The sequence below is a fragment of the Saccostrea echinata genome, unplaced genomic scaffold (assembly GCF_033153115.1).
Source record: "Saccostrea echinata isolate AGI-Se365-2 ecotype Australia unplaced genomic scaffold, CSIRO_AGI_Sech_v1 ptg000056l, whole genome shotgun sequence".
In the NCBI taxonomy this organism is placed as follows: Eukaryota; Metazoa; Mollusca; class Bivalvia; order Ostreida; family Ostreidae; genus Saccostrea; species Saccostrea echinata.
In genome coordinates, this window is record NW_026889805.1 from 9,284,942 (window position 1) to 9,297,075 (window position 12,134).

The following is a 12,134-nucleotide window of genomic DNA, read 5'->3' on the forward strand; positions in this document are numbered from 1 at the left end:
CGGCAGTTTGTTGTTTAAACAAAGTGTCTATTTTCTTACATTTGTCAGCTGTCTTAGTAGAAATCTTTTTTCTATAGTATTCGCATTATGCAACATGTTTGTGAATAAACAAGTCGTACCTAAGAGAATTCGTAATTTCCTATAGTTGACTTTCGCTTTCATATTAAACTGGTTCCAGCATGTATACGAACTACCAGTTTACAACACGGAAGTGTTTCCTTCATATCTTCACAGTGCTTTTACGACAGTCAAAGATATGCTTTTTATTTTTTTTTTACAGTAATAAATTTTAAGCAATCATACATTGGGAATTTTTATAGTCAAATTTGGGAAAAAGGATGCCTTTTTCACGTTGGGAACGGGGCCGAATATCGGCCCCAATTAAAGAGAATCGAGTGCCCTGTCTAACGACAACCCCTGGGCAAAGAGAAAATTCAGACTTACACATTGATCCAAACAAATTTTTTTCCGCAGTAACTTTTGGACCCACAATGCATCGCTTGTTTAAGCTACGTTCTCGCGAGAATAGCAACAGAAGTTTAACAAAAAATAAACTCGCCTTGATTTAATGAATATATTGCAGATAAATAGTAAATAAAACGAACTTCATTAAAGTCAACAATGTTCAGGCTTCAGTTTGGTAATGCAACTTAAATACAACGTCATGTGACATCAGAGTCTAGACGGACCAAATGTCACATGCAGTTTGACGATCGAGTGCAATCTAAATTAAACCTGAATAAATATCTGCGCTCGCTCTAACGGTCGCACCGTCAACATTAGCTACATAGGTTGAAATAGTCTTTGGACTGGACCTCATGGTTATCCTTTCCTAGATTTCCCTGATGCAATGATAAGTAAATTATGGTAATATGCTGAAATTAATTGAAAGTTTTATCTGAAAATAACTCAGTGTTAGAGGCTGTAACACACAGTATACAAGGTTTTCCTTGACATTTAAGTAATCAAATGCCAAAAGCAAAGTTGTAATCATTCCATGTCTCAAACCATCTCCTGTAGATCTTGCAAAATTAAAAAGTTCAGAACGTAATTAATTTATTAAATTTAATGAAATGCACATCCTTTTGATTGTGGCCATAGAACAGACCTAACATAATGCAGATTTGACGTTTCGGATTCAATACCACTATCCCCCCTTTTCCTTATCACTTGTCATTCAATCTCGACCATTAAGATATAGGTATTCAGACACTTTTCAGGCCATATTCATAAGTGTTCGTTCTTCCTGCCAAAGAAAAATACTTGAAATAGAGAATAGAGTTATTAGGCAAGATTATGAGTCTCAATATTTGTTATACCATGCTTCTTGTTGAGAACCACGTGAAAAAGAGGCCAAATGTGGCCCACAATGCAGTAGCTTTTTTTCCGGATCCTTATATCAATTAAAAATGTTTTCTTTGATACCACTTTTGAGACAAAAAACGCAAGTTCCTTATTGTTTTATTGTAATTTTATACAAATCTTACATTGAAATGATAAACGAATTACTTTTATTGCTTATAATTGTTTTTAAATATTTGTTTCTATTGATATTAGCAACAAGCGCAGAAAATCTGCGCACTACAACAGTCAACACACAGAGGGAGGACAAGGGGAGCTGACGAATTAAATACCTTGAATGAACCTTAATTATATCACAGATTAATATTGTACAGTCGTAGGTATATTCTATTTAGAATGACTGAAAGACACACCTAAAGTCGAAGGATGGCCGATTCCACAAAAGAAATAATCAATGGAATAATTCAAGGATTTAGAGATAGCATTTTAGGTAAGATTTTTTTCATCATGACTATTACTGTAAAACATACAAAGCATGTAGATATGTGTAAGTTTTAGGCTGTAAAATGCCTGAAAAATAAATTTCATTACAATACAATACAATAGAGTTGTTCATGTTGTTTTTATGTGTCAAAGAAGTCATCAGAAAAGAAGTGTATTGTGTTCAACAGTTGTATACAGGACAGATGGAAGAGATTTGCTGTACCTGTAGAGTCAAACTGTATTTAAATGCCAAATCCATGAGCAGTTACTACAGTCATGTTTTCTGCAAACTGAAACAACTAATACTTAATGCCAACTTGTAAAACAGGCTGAGGCTCATAGAAGCCAAATGCTCCAGTGAGCTTTTCTCATCAATCACTACCATGGTCCCCATGATAGTGATAAAAATTTTACATGGGAATATATAAGAAAAAATGTTTAAAAATCTTATCAAGAACACAAGGGCTATGATTAATGATAATTGAAGCATCCCCAGGGAGTGCAAATTCAAGTTAGTTCAAATCATAGCCCCTGGGGGTAGGATGGGGCCACAATAGAGGACCAATATTTTAAAAGGAAATATATAAGGATTTTATTTAAAACAACTCTCCTGAAAAATAGCAGGGTCACATTAAATTGCATTCATATGGAAACAATCCCAAGTTGTGCGGTGGATTCATATTTTGTTTTCTAAATAATTTGGGATAGATTTGAACTAAAATCAGGGAGCAGTTTTTACCTCATGTGCATTTACTCATTCTGCAGAACAGCAAGGCCATGATAGTTTAAATGATATTGAGGCATCCTTAGGGTGTGGGGAATAAAGTTAGCTTGTGTTGTCTTGGGGCTAAGATGGTGTCAAGATATTGAGTAAGAATTTTTCATCTGAATTACCAGTAAGTAGTAAAGTAATTTTTTAAAAACTTCTGATGAAGAACAGTAGGGCCAAGGGTTACTCGGGTGAGTATTGTTGCCCATGGACCATATTTAATTTTTGTATGTTTTCCCTAATATTTACATTTTCCAATGCTTTGTTAATAATAAATACAAAAGGTCAAGGTCTCAGACACATGGGCAAGTCATATATTATTTTAATAATTCCTCAGAAAATTAAAAATAACATCGAGTATTAGTAAGAGTTTTTTTATGATATCTTGATGTGTGAAACATATTTGTGAGTAGAATCATTATTATCTCTTCTATTTTAATTACATGATATCATATAACAGAATATGTTGATGTTAATGGGGATTTAAACTACCAACAGGGATGCTATGTTAACTGATCAACTCTCCATTGTTGGTTCATATATCTTTTGCTGCTAAGGATGAAAGCAGTAGAAGGAAAAAATTCAATCAAAATTAACAATGTTTATTCTTATATAAACTAATATTTTTTTCAGGTATATTGAAAATTTTTAGATATGAAGCAACTGATTCAAGTAGTGATGGTGAGCAAAAGAAAACTGAACCAAAGACAACTCTGGCCCGTCGGAGAGCAGAAAAACAAAAACTAAAAGGAAGCTCTGAGGTCAAAGAAACTAAAAAGTAATTTTTAAACTCATCTGACATATGGACCCAATTTTTTTTTTTTAAATTTCTCTGGTGTGTTTACATCTTCGCTTTTGTGTGAATACATGTGTTCAGCATAATTTTTTCTTATTTTCAATGTCTCCTCCAGAACCCCATGTTTAATATTAATCTTCTCATAAACCACTAGACCAGAAAATAATTAAATGAAAGCTTGTAAATATTGAGTAGATTAAAGTGTGTTCATATCATGACTTCTGGGGCTAGGGTTAGGTCACAATAGGGATCAAAGTTTTAAGAACTGTGAGATAATATGTTATGAAGTTTATATTCAAGTTTTTTCAAGTGTTGGCTTCAGAGATAGAATGAATTCCATAATGAGTCAAATTAATATTCAAGCTTCTACATGAAGAGTAAATTCAATTCAATGTTTCTAAATCATGGCACGTAGAATCAGGCCAATTGTATGGAACTAGTGGTGTCCAGATGGACAAGTTTTACTGTAGTCTAATAATTATATGTAAACATCACCAAAAAGTACTGCTGTCTGATCCAGTGGTGTAGTATTGATAGTCCATCATTTAACATGTATGTGTAATTTACAGAGAACCCACTGTAAAGCAGAGACTTTTCCAATGTTCACTATGGAATGGAGGTGTTTTTTTGGTAAGTTGCTTTATCTAATACTGAGTTCATACAAGTAGATGTATCTGTAACAGGCCTTAAAAAAATAGTATAATAATATTATAATAATATATAATAATAAAAAGAGGTGTTAGTGACATATACAAAAACCACCTTGTCTGGTGTAATGTGGTTGTAATTCAGGCAAGCCACCAATTTTAGCTGGCTTACCAAGCCTACATTGTAATACTACCAACTTTAGCTGGCCTAACAAGACTCACCTCGCAAGCCAGGGGTCCTGAGTCAACACGTTGCCGTTGGACACCTGGCATATTTCATTCAATATTCGTGGGCTTGCTTCTCTCATTGAGAAGCACCAATCAAATTAAAGCTTTCATAAATAGTTAGATAAGGATTCAGTTGACACCTCAAATGCATGTGTTACAAGTTGTTTATCATAGAATGGCTTAATGTGATTGGTTGTAATTTTTCCGAAAGACGTCGGTACAGTCAACCCACAAATATTGAATGAAATATGCCAGGGGTCCAACCACAACATGTTGACTCAGGACCCCTGGCTTGCGAGGATGAACAAGACTACACTGTAATACTACCAACTTAAGCTGTCCTAACAAAACTACATTGTAATACTACCAACTTTAGCTGGCTACCAAAACTACATTGTAATACTACCAACTTTAGCTGGCTACCAAAACTACATTGTAATACTACCAACTTTAGCTGGTTACCAAAACTACATTGTTATACATATGTACTACTGTACCAACTTTAGTCACATGCAACTTTCACATTGAAAATGAGCTGCTGTTTTTTTTTCAATACTCAGATTGAAGACTCAATGTTTGGGTCATACTGATTTTACTCCATTAAATTTCGGAAGAATTTTGTACACATATTCATACAATATGTATATGACATTTTCCTAGAAGTTATTATTGCGCACAAGAAATGGATGTTATCTTTCTCTTTATCATGTACATCTGCTTTTTTTTCAGATGAGTATTTTATTATTTCACTGGGCCTTACTACCATGTTTGCTGTGGTTTACAGAGTTGATATTTGGTAAGTGGTTTTGGTGTGTCAAGTGACATTTCTATATTGTACTTGCTTGAATTATAAGTTTTAAAATGTTGTTGACAACTTATAATGTATACAGGGAAATTTTCGCCCTGTTTTATTTTTGCCCCTTTCACACTACTCACAGGTGAGCAAATTTTAAACAGGGCAATTTCAAAGAACACAGTATAATTTCTTCAATAGAAATGTGACTGTGCAAAATTAAAACAGGGCAAAATTGGTTGCAAGTATGAAAGGGGAAAAATAACATGGGGTGAAAACAACCCTGTATACTAAGTAAATAAGTATTGTTGAAGTTTTTTTCAGTGGAAAGCAAGGTTGATTAGAATTTTTAGATATTAATGGAGTATGAAAGGACAAGGATGTGTGATTGTAATTTTTGATAGGGAAGAGCAGTTTTGTAAAGCTTTTAAAACTGAATAGCATCAGTGGAATTTTTTTCCCCATTGGTTGTTATTATGAAACATGAACAGTAGAGAAGTAATTCATCTTACATGTATCTGGTTTTAGCTGGATCAGAAAACCTTCATGTGACCTGGCTATGGATCAGCTCCATCTTGTCTTGGATTTTTGGAGCTCTCTGGATTTTACCTTTATTTGCCATCAGTAAAATTGTAAACTGCATGTGGTTCCAGGTTTGTGTTGGCATTTTTTAAATATGAGAAATCTACTGTTTATTTGTACCTTGTAAATTTAAACAAATCATCATTATAGTTACTATGGGTTTATTTTCCAATTTGCAGGATATTGCAGATGCAGCTTACATTAAATCGAGGGGTCGTCCAACTCCAATAAATCTAAGTGTATTGGTGGCTGACCTATTGTTCAGCGTTTTGCTCCAGGCATTCTTCCTTATTCAGGTAAATCTCTCCATATTTATTATGTCCAGTATAACAATGTAACAATAGGGAGCTAACAAATAACTGATTAGTGATACATGTTCAATATAACAGGGTAACAGCAGGGAGCTAACAAATAACTGATACATGTCCAATATAATAGTGTAACAGCAGGGAACTAACAAATAACTGATACATGTCCAATATAATAGTGTAACAGCAGGGAACTAATAAATAACTGATACATGTCCAATATAACAGTGTAAAAGCAGGGAGATAACAAATAACTGATACATGTCCAATATAACAGGGCAACAGCAAGGAGCTAACAAATAACTGATACATGTCCAATATCATAGTGTAAAAGCAGGGAGCTAACAAATAACTGATACATGTCCAATATAATAGTGTAACAGCAGGGAACTAACAAATAATTGATACATGTCCAATATAATAGTGTAACAGAAGGGAACTAATAAATAACTGATACATGTCCAATATAACAGTGGAAAAGCAGGGAGCTAACAAATAACTGATACATGTCCAATATAACAGGGCAACAGCAGGGAGCTAACAAATAACTGATACATGTCCAATATAATAGTGTAACAGCAGGGAACTAATAAATAACTGATACATGTCCAATATAACAGTGTGAAAGCAGGGAGCTAACAAATAACTGATACATGTCCAATATAACAGGGCAACAGCAGGGAGCTAACAAATAACTGATATATGTCCAATATAACAGGGTAACAGCAGGGAGCTAACAAATAACTGATACATGCCCAATATAACCATGGAAAAAGCAGGGAGCTAACAAATAACTAAATTTTGCCCAAGAACACAGTCAATAAATGTTGTGTTATACCTTTTACTTCTTACATGTATTAGGACATTCTTGCACTGCTTCCATGATGTCAATTTCCTTTACCCACCCTGTGCATTTAACTTGGTAAATTCTGTAACTATCGAAAACCAACAAATGACTGATCCTACCTACAGTGTGACGTAAAAAAACATCATAGCAGTCTAATATCTTATTGAAAGGCCCAACATCTCACTTAGAGGTCCAACACTGATTTTCTTTGGGCCACCCAGTAAAACATGTCAGAATTTTTTAAGTATAGATTTATATATGAAACAATTTTTAAAGGTACATATATAATGAAACAGATTACAGCAGGAAGCTCACAGATAACTGAAACATGCCCAATATAACAGTGTAAAAGCATGGATTTTACAAACCACTGATACATGTTCAATGTAACAGTGTAAAAGCAGGGAACAAATAACTGATACATGTCCAGTACAACACTGTAACAGGAGGGATTTAACAAATAACTGATACATGTTCAATATAACAGTGTAACAGCAGGGAGCTAACCAGTAACTAATACATGTTCAATTTAATAATGTAACAACATAGAGTTCACAAATAACTAATATATGTGCAAGTATATTATACAGTGTAAAGGCATGGAGTAAACAAATAACTGATACATGTCCAGTATAATAGATTAACAGGAAGGAGTACAAATAACTGATACATGTTCAATATAACAGTGTAAAAGCATGGAACCAACAAATAATTGATACATGTCCAGTACAACATTGTAACAGGAGGGAACTAACAAATAACTGATACATTTCCAATATAACAGTGTAACAGCAGGGAGCTAACAAGTAACTAAAACATGTTCAATTTAATAATGTAACAACATAGAGCTCACAAATAACTAATATATATCCAATATATTAAACAGTGTAAAGACATGAAGTTAACAAATAACTGATACAAATATGTGAAATCTAACCAAGGTATCAGCAGGGAGCTAATAAGTAATTTACACATGTTCAATATAACAGTGTAATAGCAGGGAAGTTACAAATAACTGATACATGTTCAATATAACAGTGTTACAGCATAGAGTTAACAAATAACTGATATAAATATGTGAAATCTAACCAAGGTATCAGCAGGGAGCTAATAAGTAACTGATACATGTTCAGTATAACAGTGTAACAGCATGTAGCTAACAAATAACTGATACATATCCAGTATAATAGATTAACAGAGGGAAGTACAAATAACTGATACATGTTCAATATAACAGTGTAATAGTAGGCAGGTAACAAATAACATATATGTCAAGAATAACAGTGTAACAGCAGGGAGGTAACAAATAACTGATTAGTGAAACATGTTCAATAAAACATTTTAACAGCATGGAGTTTACAAATAACTGATACAAGTTCAATATAATAGTGTGACAACAGGGAGCTTACAGATAATTGATACATGTTCAAAATAACATTTTAGCAGCAAGGAGCTAACAAATAACCGATACATGTCCAATATAACAGGGTAACAGCAAGGAGCTAACAAATAACTGATACATGTCCAATATAATAGTGTAACAGCAGGGAGCTAACAAATAACTGATACATGTCCAATATAATAGTGTAAAAGCAGGGAGCTAACAAATAACTGATACATGTCCAATATAAAAGTGTAACAGCAGGGAGCTAACAAATAACTGATTCATGTCCAATATATTAGTGTAAAAGCAGGGGGCTAACAAATAACTGATACATGTCCAATATAATAGTGTAACAGCAGGAAACTAACCAAAAATTGATACATTTCCAATATAATAGTGTAAATCTGGGAGCTAACAAATAACTGATACATTTCCAATATAACAGGGTTACAGCAGGGAACTAACAAATAACTGATACATGTCCAATATAATAGTGTAAAAGCAGGGGGCTAACAAATAACTGATACATGTCCAATATAATAGTGTAACAGCAGGGAGCTAACAAATAACTGATACATGTCCAATATATTAGTGTAAAAGCAGGGGGCTAACAAATAACTGATACATGTCCAATATAATAGTGCAACAGCATGGAACTAACCAAAAACTGATACATTTCCAATATAATAATGTAAAAGCATTGAGCTAACAGATAACTGATACATTTCCAATATAACAGGGTAAAAGCAGGGAGCTAACAAATAACTGATACATTTCCAATATAACAGGGTAACAGCAGGGAGCTAACAAATAACTGATATATGTCCAATATAACAATGTAACAGCATGGAGCTAACAAATAACTGATACATTTCCAATATAACAGGGTAACAGCGGGGAGCTAACAAATAACTGATATATGTCCAATATAACAATGTAACAGCATGGAGCTAACAAATAACTGATACATGTTCCTAGTTCAAACATACTTATAGAATTCCTAGAGATGATTCAGTGATTTTCAGTCTGAGACATTTCAGGTTCACATGCAGTGTATTTCAAATTTTCTTCAAGCTGTTAATATATGCAAATATTTAAATTATTTAAAAAATGGATATAATGATTTGTCATTTTTATTTGTAGAGTACTTTGGCCACGTTTCTTCCTATACCTGGGGTTGGATATATGGTGGGCTTTCTTCACATGACTCTTCTCTACTCTCTGTATGCGTTTGAGTACAAATGGTTTAATATGGGTAAGACTTATATAATAATATGGTATTCATATCAATTGAATATTTTAAAAATTTCTCTTCATTCCAAGTGCAAATGATAAACTGACTTAATCAGAACATTAATAATGAAAAAAGTTTTAAACATTTGTATATTTAAGCCATTTTTGTTAATAAATAGAGATGTTGCTGTCATTAAATCTCATTTTTCTTGTTTGTCTCTAAACCTCAGGTTGGGAGGTTCACAAACGTCTGGCGTACATTGAGTCCTACTGGCCATACTTCTTTGGATTTGGCATTCCTCTTGCCTTTTTAACGTCCATGTCATCCTCTGTGATCATTAGGTACATGATTTATATTTCATCATTAAATTCTAGATATTTATAAGGTATAGAAAATTAAATATATTGGTAATTGATAATTTATGATAATCTATTGGTAAATATACAGCAGAACTATTGAAGATATACTGTCATGAATACTATGAATTTGAATGGTGTAAATTTTAACACGTGTCAGTATTCTCAATGTTTATGTAGTTACTGTACTATTTATTTCTTTATCTTTTCATTCTTTCAGTGGTTGCATTTTCTCCATACTCTTCCCGTTGTTCATATTGAGTGCCAATGATGCAGATGAAAATTCACAAATCTGGTACGTCATTTTTTCATTCAGTCATTTTTGACCTATAGCTGAAATTGACTTTAAGACAGTTGTTTTCAGTTGTTTTATGCTCCCCGTGATGAAATGCTATGCTCCTGATGCTGGCATTGGCATTACTGTCAACATCTCATGTTCAAGTTTTTAGAGCATGCTCTATTCCCAAGTAACCACAAGCCCTACATGGATCAAACTTGCTTCGATGATGCATCCATGAATGCAAGCCACTACACTGTACATACATGTATTCAGATTTAACCTATATTTTCTTTATGAGTAACCAAATCACTTGGGGCAGGTCTATTCCAAAGTAGCTATAAACCATACCTGACCAAATGTATTTGATGATGCTTCTACATGTAGGTATGCATACTTGTAACACCAGACTTGCTTCAAATGCAATTATTCTGGTTCAGTGATCAGATTAATGTTTTTGTAACAGGTCCATTCCCAAGGAGCTACAAGCAGTATATAAACCAAACTTACATGGGTGATGTGTCTGAAGATGTATACTACCAGACATACTTCCAATGCTGCATCTGACCTATATTTTCCTGTATGAGAAATCAGAACAAAACTTCAGAGCAGGTTTCCTTCTGAAGTACTATTAAGCTTATCTGGATGGAACATGCATAGATGGTGCATGTAGGGATATATATATGTATACTACTAGATTTGTTAAATGTTAGATTTGACCTTACTTTGAGATGACATTTATTTGACCTTACTTTGAGATTACCTTTATTTGACCTTACTTTGAGATGACATTTATTTGACCTTACTTTGAGATGACATTTATTTGACCTTACTTTGAGATGACATTTATTTGACCTTACTTTGAGATGACATTTATTTGACCTTACTTTGAGATGACATTTATTTGACCTTACTTTGAGATGACATTTATTTGACCTTACTTTGAGATGACATTTATTTGACCTTACTTTGAGATGACATTTATTTGACCTTACTTTGAGATAACCTTTATTTGACCTTACTTTGAGATGACATTTATTTGACCTTACTTTGAGATGACATTTATTTGACCTTACTTTGAGATGACCTTTATTTGACCTTACTTTGAGATGACCTTTATTTGACCTTACTTTGAGATGACATTTATTTGACCTTACTTTGAGATGACATTTATTTGACCTTACTTTGAGATGACATTTATTTGACCTTACTTTTAGATTACATTTATTTGACCTTCCTTTGAGATGACGTTTATTTGACCTTACTTTTAGATTACAGTTAATCAAGGTGACATTTGAAGGTTCTGATTACTTACATTTCTTTTTAAAGCCATTCACCATTGAGACTCTTTGCTCCAGTTGTGATGATTACAAATATTCTTTTTCGACAATCGGTGAAATCCAAAAGTACGCCTGTAAATACTCAACAGTCTTCATCTCCTAGGAAACAGACACGCATCACTGAACCATCAACTTATAGATGACAAAGTGAAAATAATGTACTTCTGAATACTAAATATAATTATATATAAAGAGTTGTGTGAATGAACGTATAGAGACTTTGTATAATTAATATATAATTATGATATCATGACTACATGTCTGTGTTAGTTTTATTTGAATGAATTTGAAGGACAATGTGAATGGAGTATGGAATTTGTGAGAAAAAAATAATTTTTAAAATTGGAATGATTGTGATCAAAATGAACCAGTAATGTGTATATTACAGTGAAATCTGTTTATGTACGAGTCTCTCTAATTGTCAAGTATTGCATTTTGATTTAATAAAAACACATTATCATTGCTTGGAATTGGATTTTGATAAACTTCGACTTAAAGATTAAAAAAATACTATTTTTAAATGTCCAGAGGAACTAATTGTGTGTACAGTACCTACCTTTTCTGCCTGGAATTTTTTATATTTCGTAATAACAAAAAAAATTCACAGTACCATAAACCAACATTTATTCACAACAACTTTTTCTCACAATTTGACAGTTTATTTGAAATCTTTCCTTGGCATCTACATAGACACAAAATTAAATAACTAGTTCCTGATAAGATCTATTGGCGAGAAAATCAGGCCCGTAGCAACGGTTTCAAAAGGGAGGGGCAACTTCCCAAAATTA

The 12,134-nt window shown here is 33.1% G+C and overlaps 1 protein-coding gene across 1 annotated transcript; it reads left to right on the top strand.

Moving 5' to 3' along the window:
- Window positions 1-1,610: 1,610 nt before the first annotated feature.
- Window positions 1,611-11,808, top strand: LOC133172947 (etoposide-induced protein 2.4 homolog). The gene is made up of 10 exons (XM_061307806.1): window positions 1,611-1,792; window positions 3,188-3,332; window positions 3,920-3,980; window positions 4,955-5,021; window positions 5,547-5,671; window positions 5,780-5,896; window positions 9,283-9,394; window positions 9,603-9,714; window positions 9,950-10,024; window positions 11,336-11,808. The coding sequence occupies exons 1-10, from the start codon at window positions 1,729-1,731 to the stop codon at window positions 11,487-11,489; spliced, it is 1,032 nt and encodes a 343-aa protein (XP_061163790.1). The 5' UTR covers window positions 1,611-1,728; the 3' UTR covers window positions 11,490-11,808.
- Window positions 11,809-12,134: the final 326 nt, after the last annotated feature.

Excerpts from the sequence above, each read along its gene's own strand:
- LOC133172947 (XM_061307806.1), top strand. The coding sequence starts at position 1,729 with ATGGCCGATTCCACAAAAGAAATAATCAATGGAATAATTCAAGGATTT. Across the intron at positions 3,333-3,919 it reads GAGGTCAAAGAAACTAAAAA|AGAACCCACTGTAAAGCAGA; the intron begins GTAATTTTTAAA and ends TGTAATTTACAG. Across the intron at positions 5,897-9,282 it reads AGGCATTCTTCCTTATTCAG|AGTACTTTGGCCACGTTTCT; the intron begins GTAAATCTCTCC and ends TTTTATTTGTAG.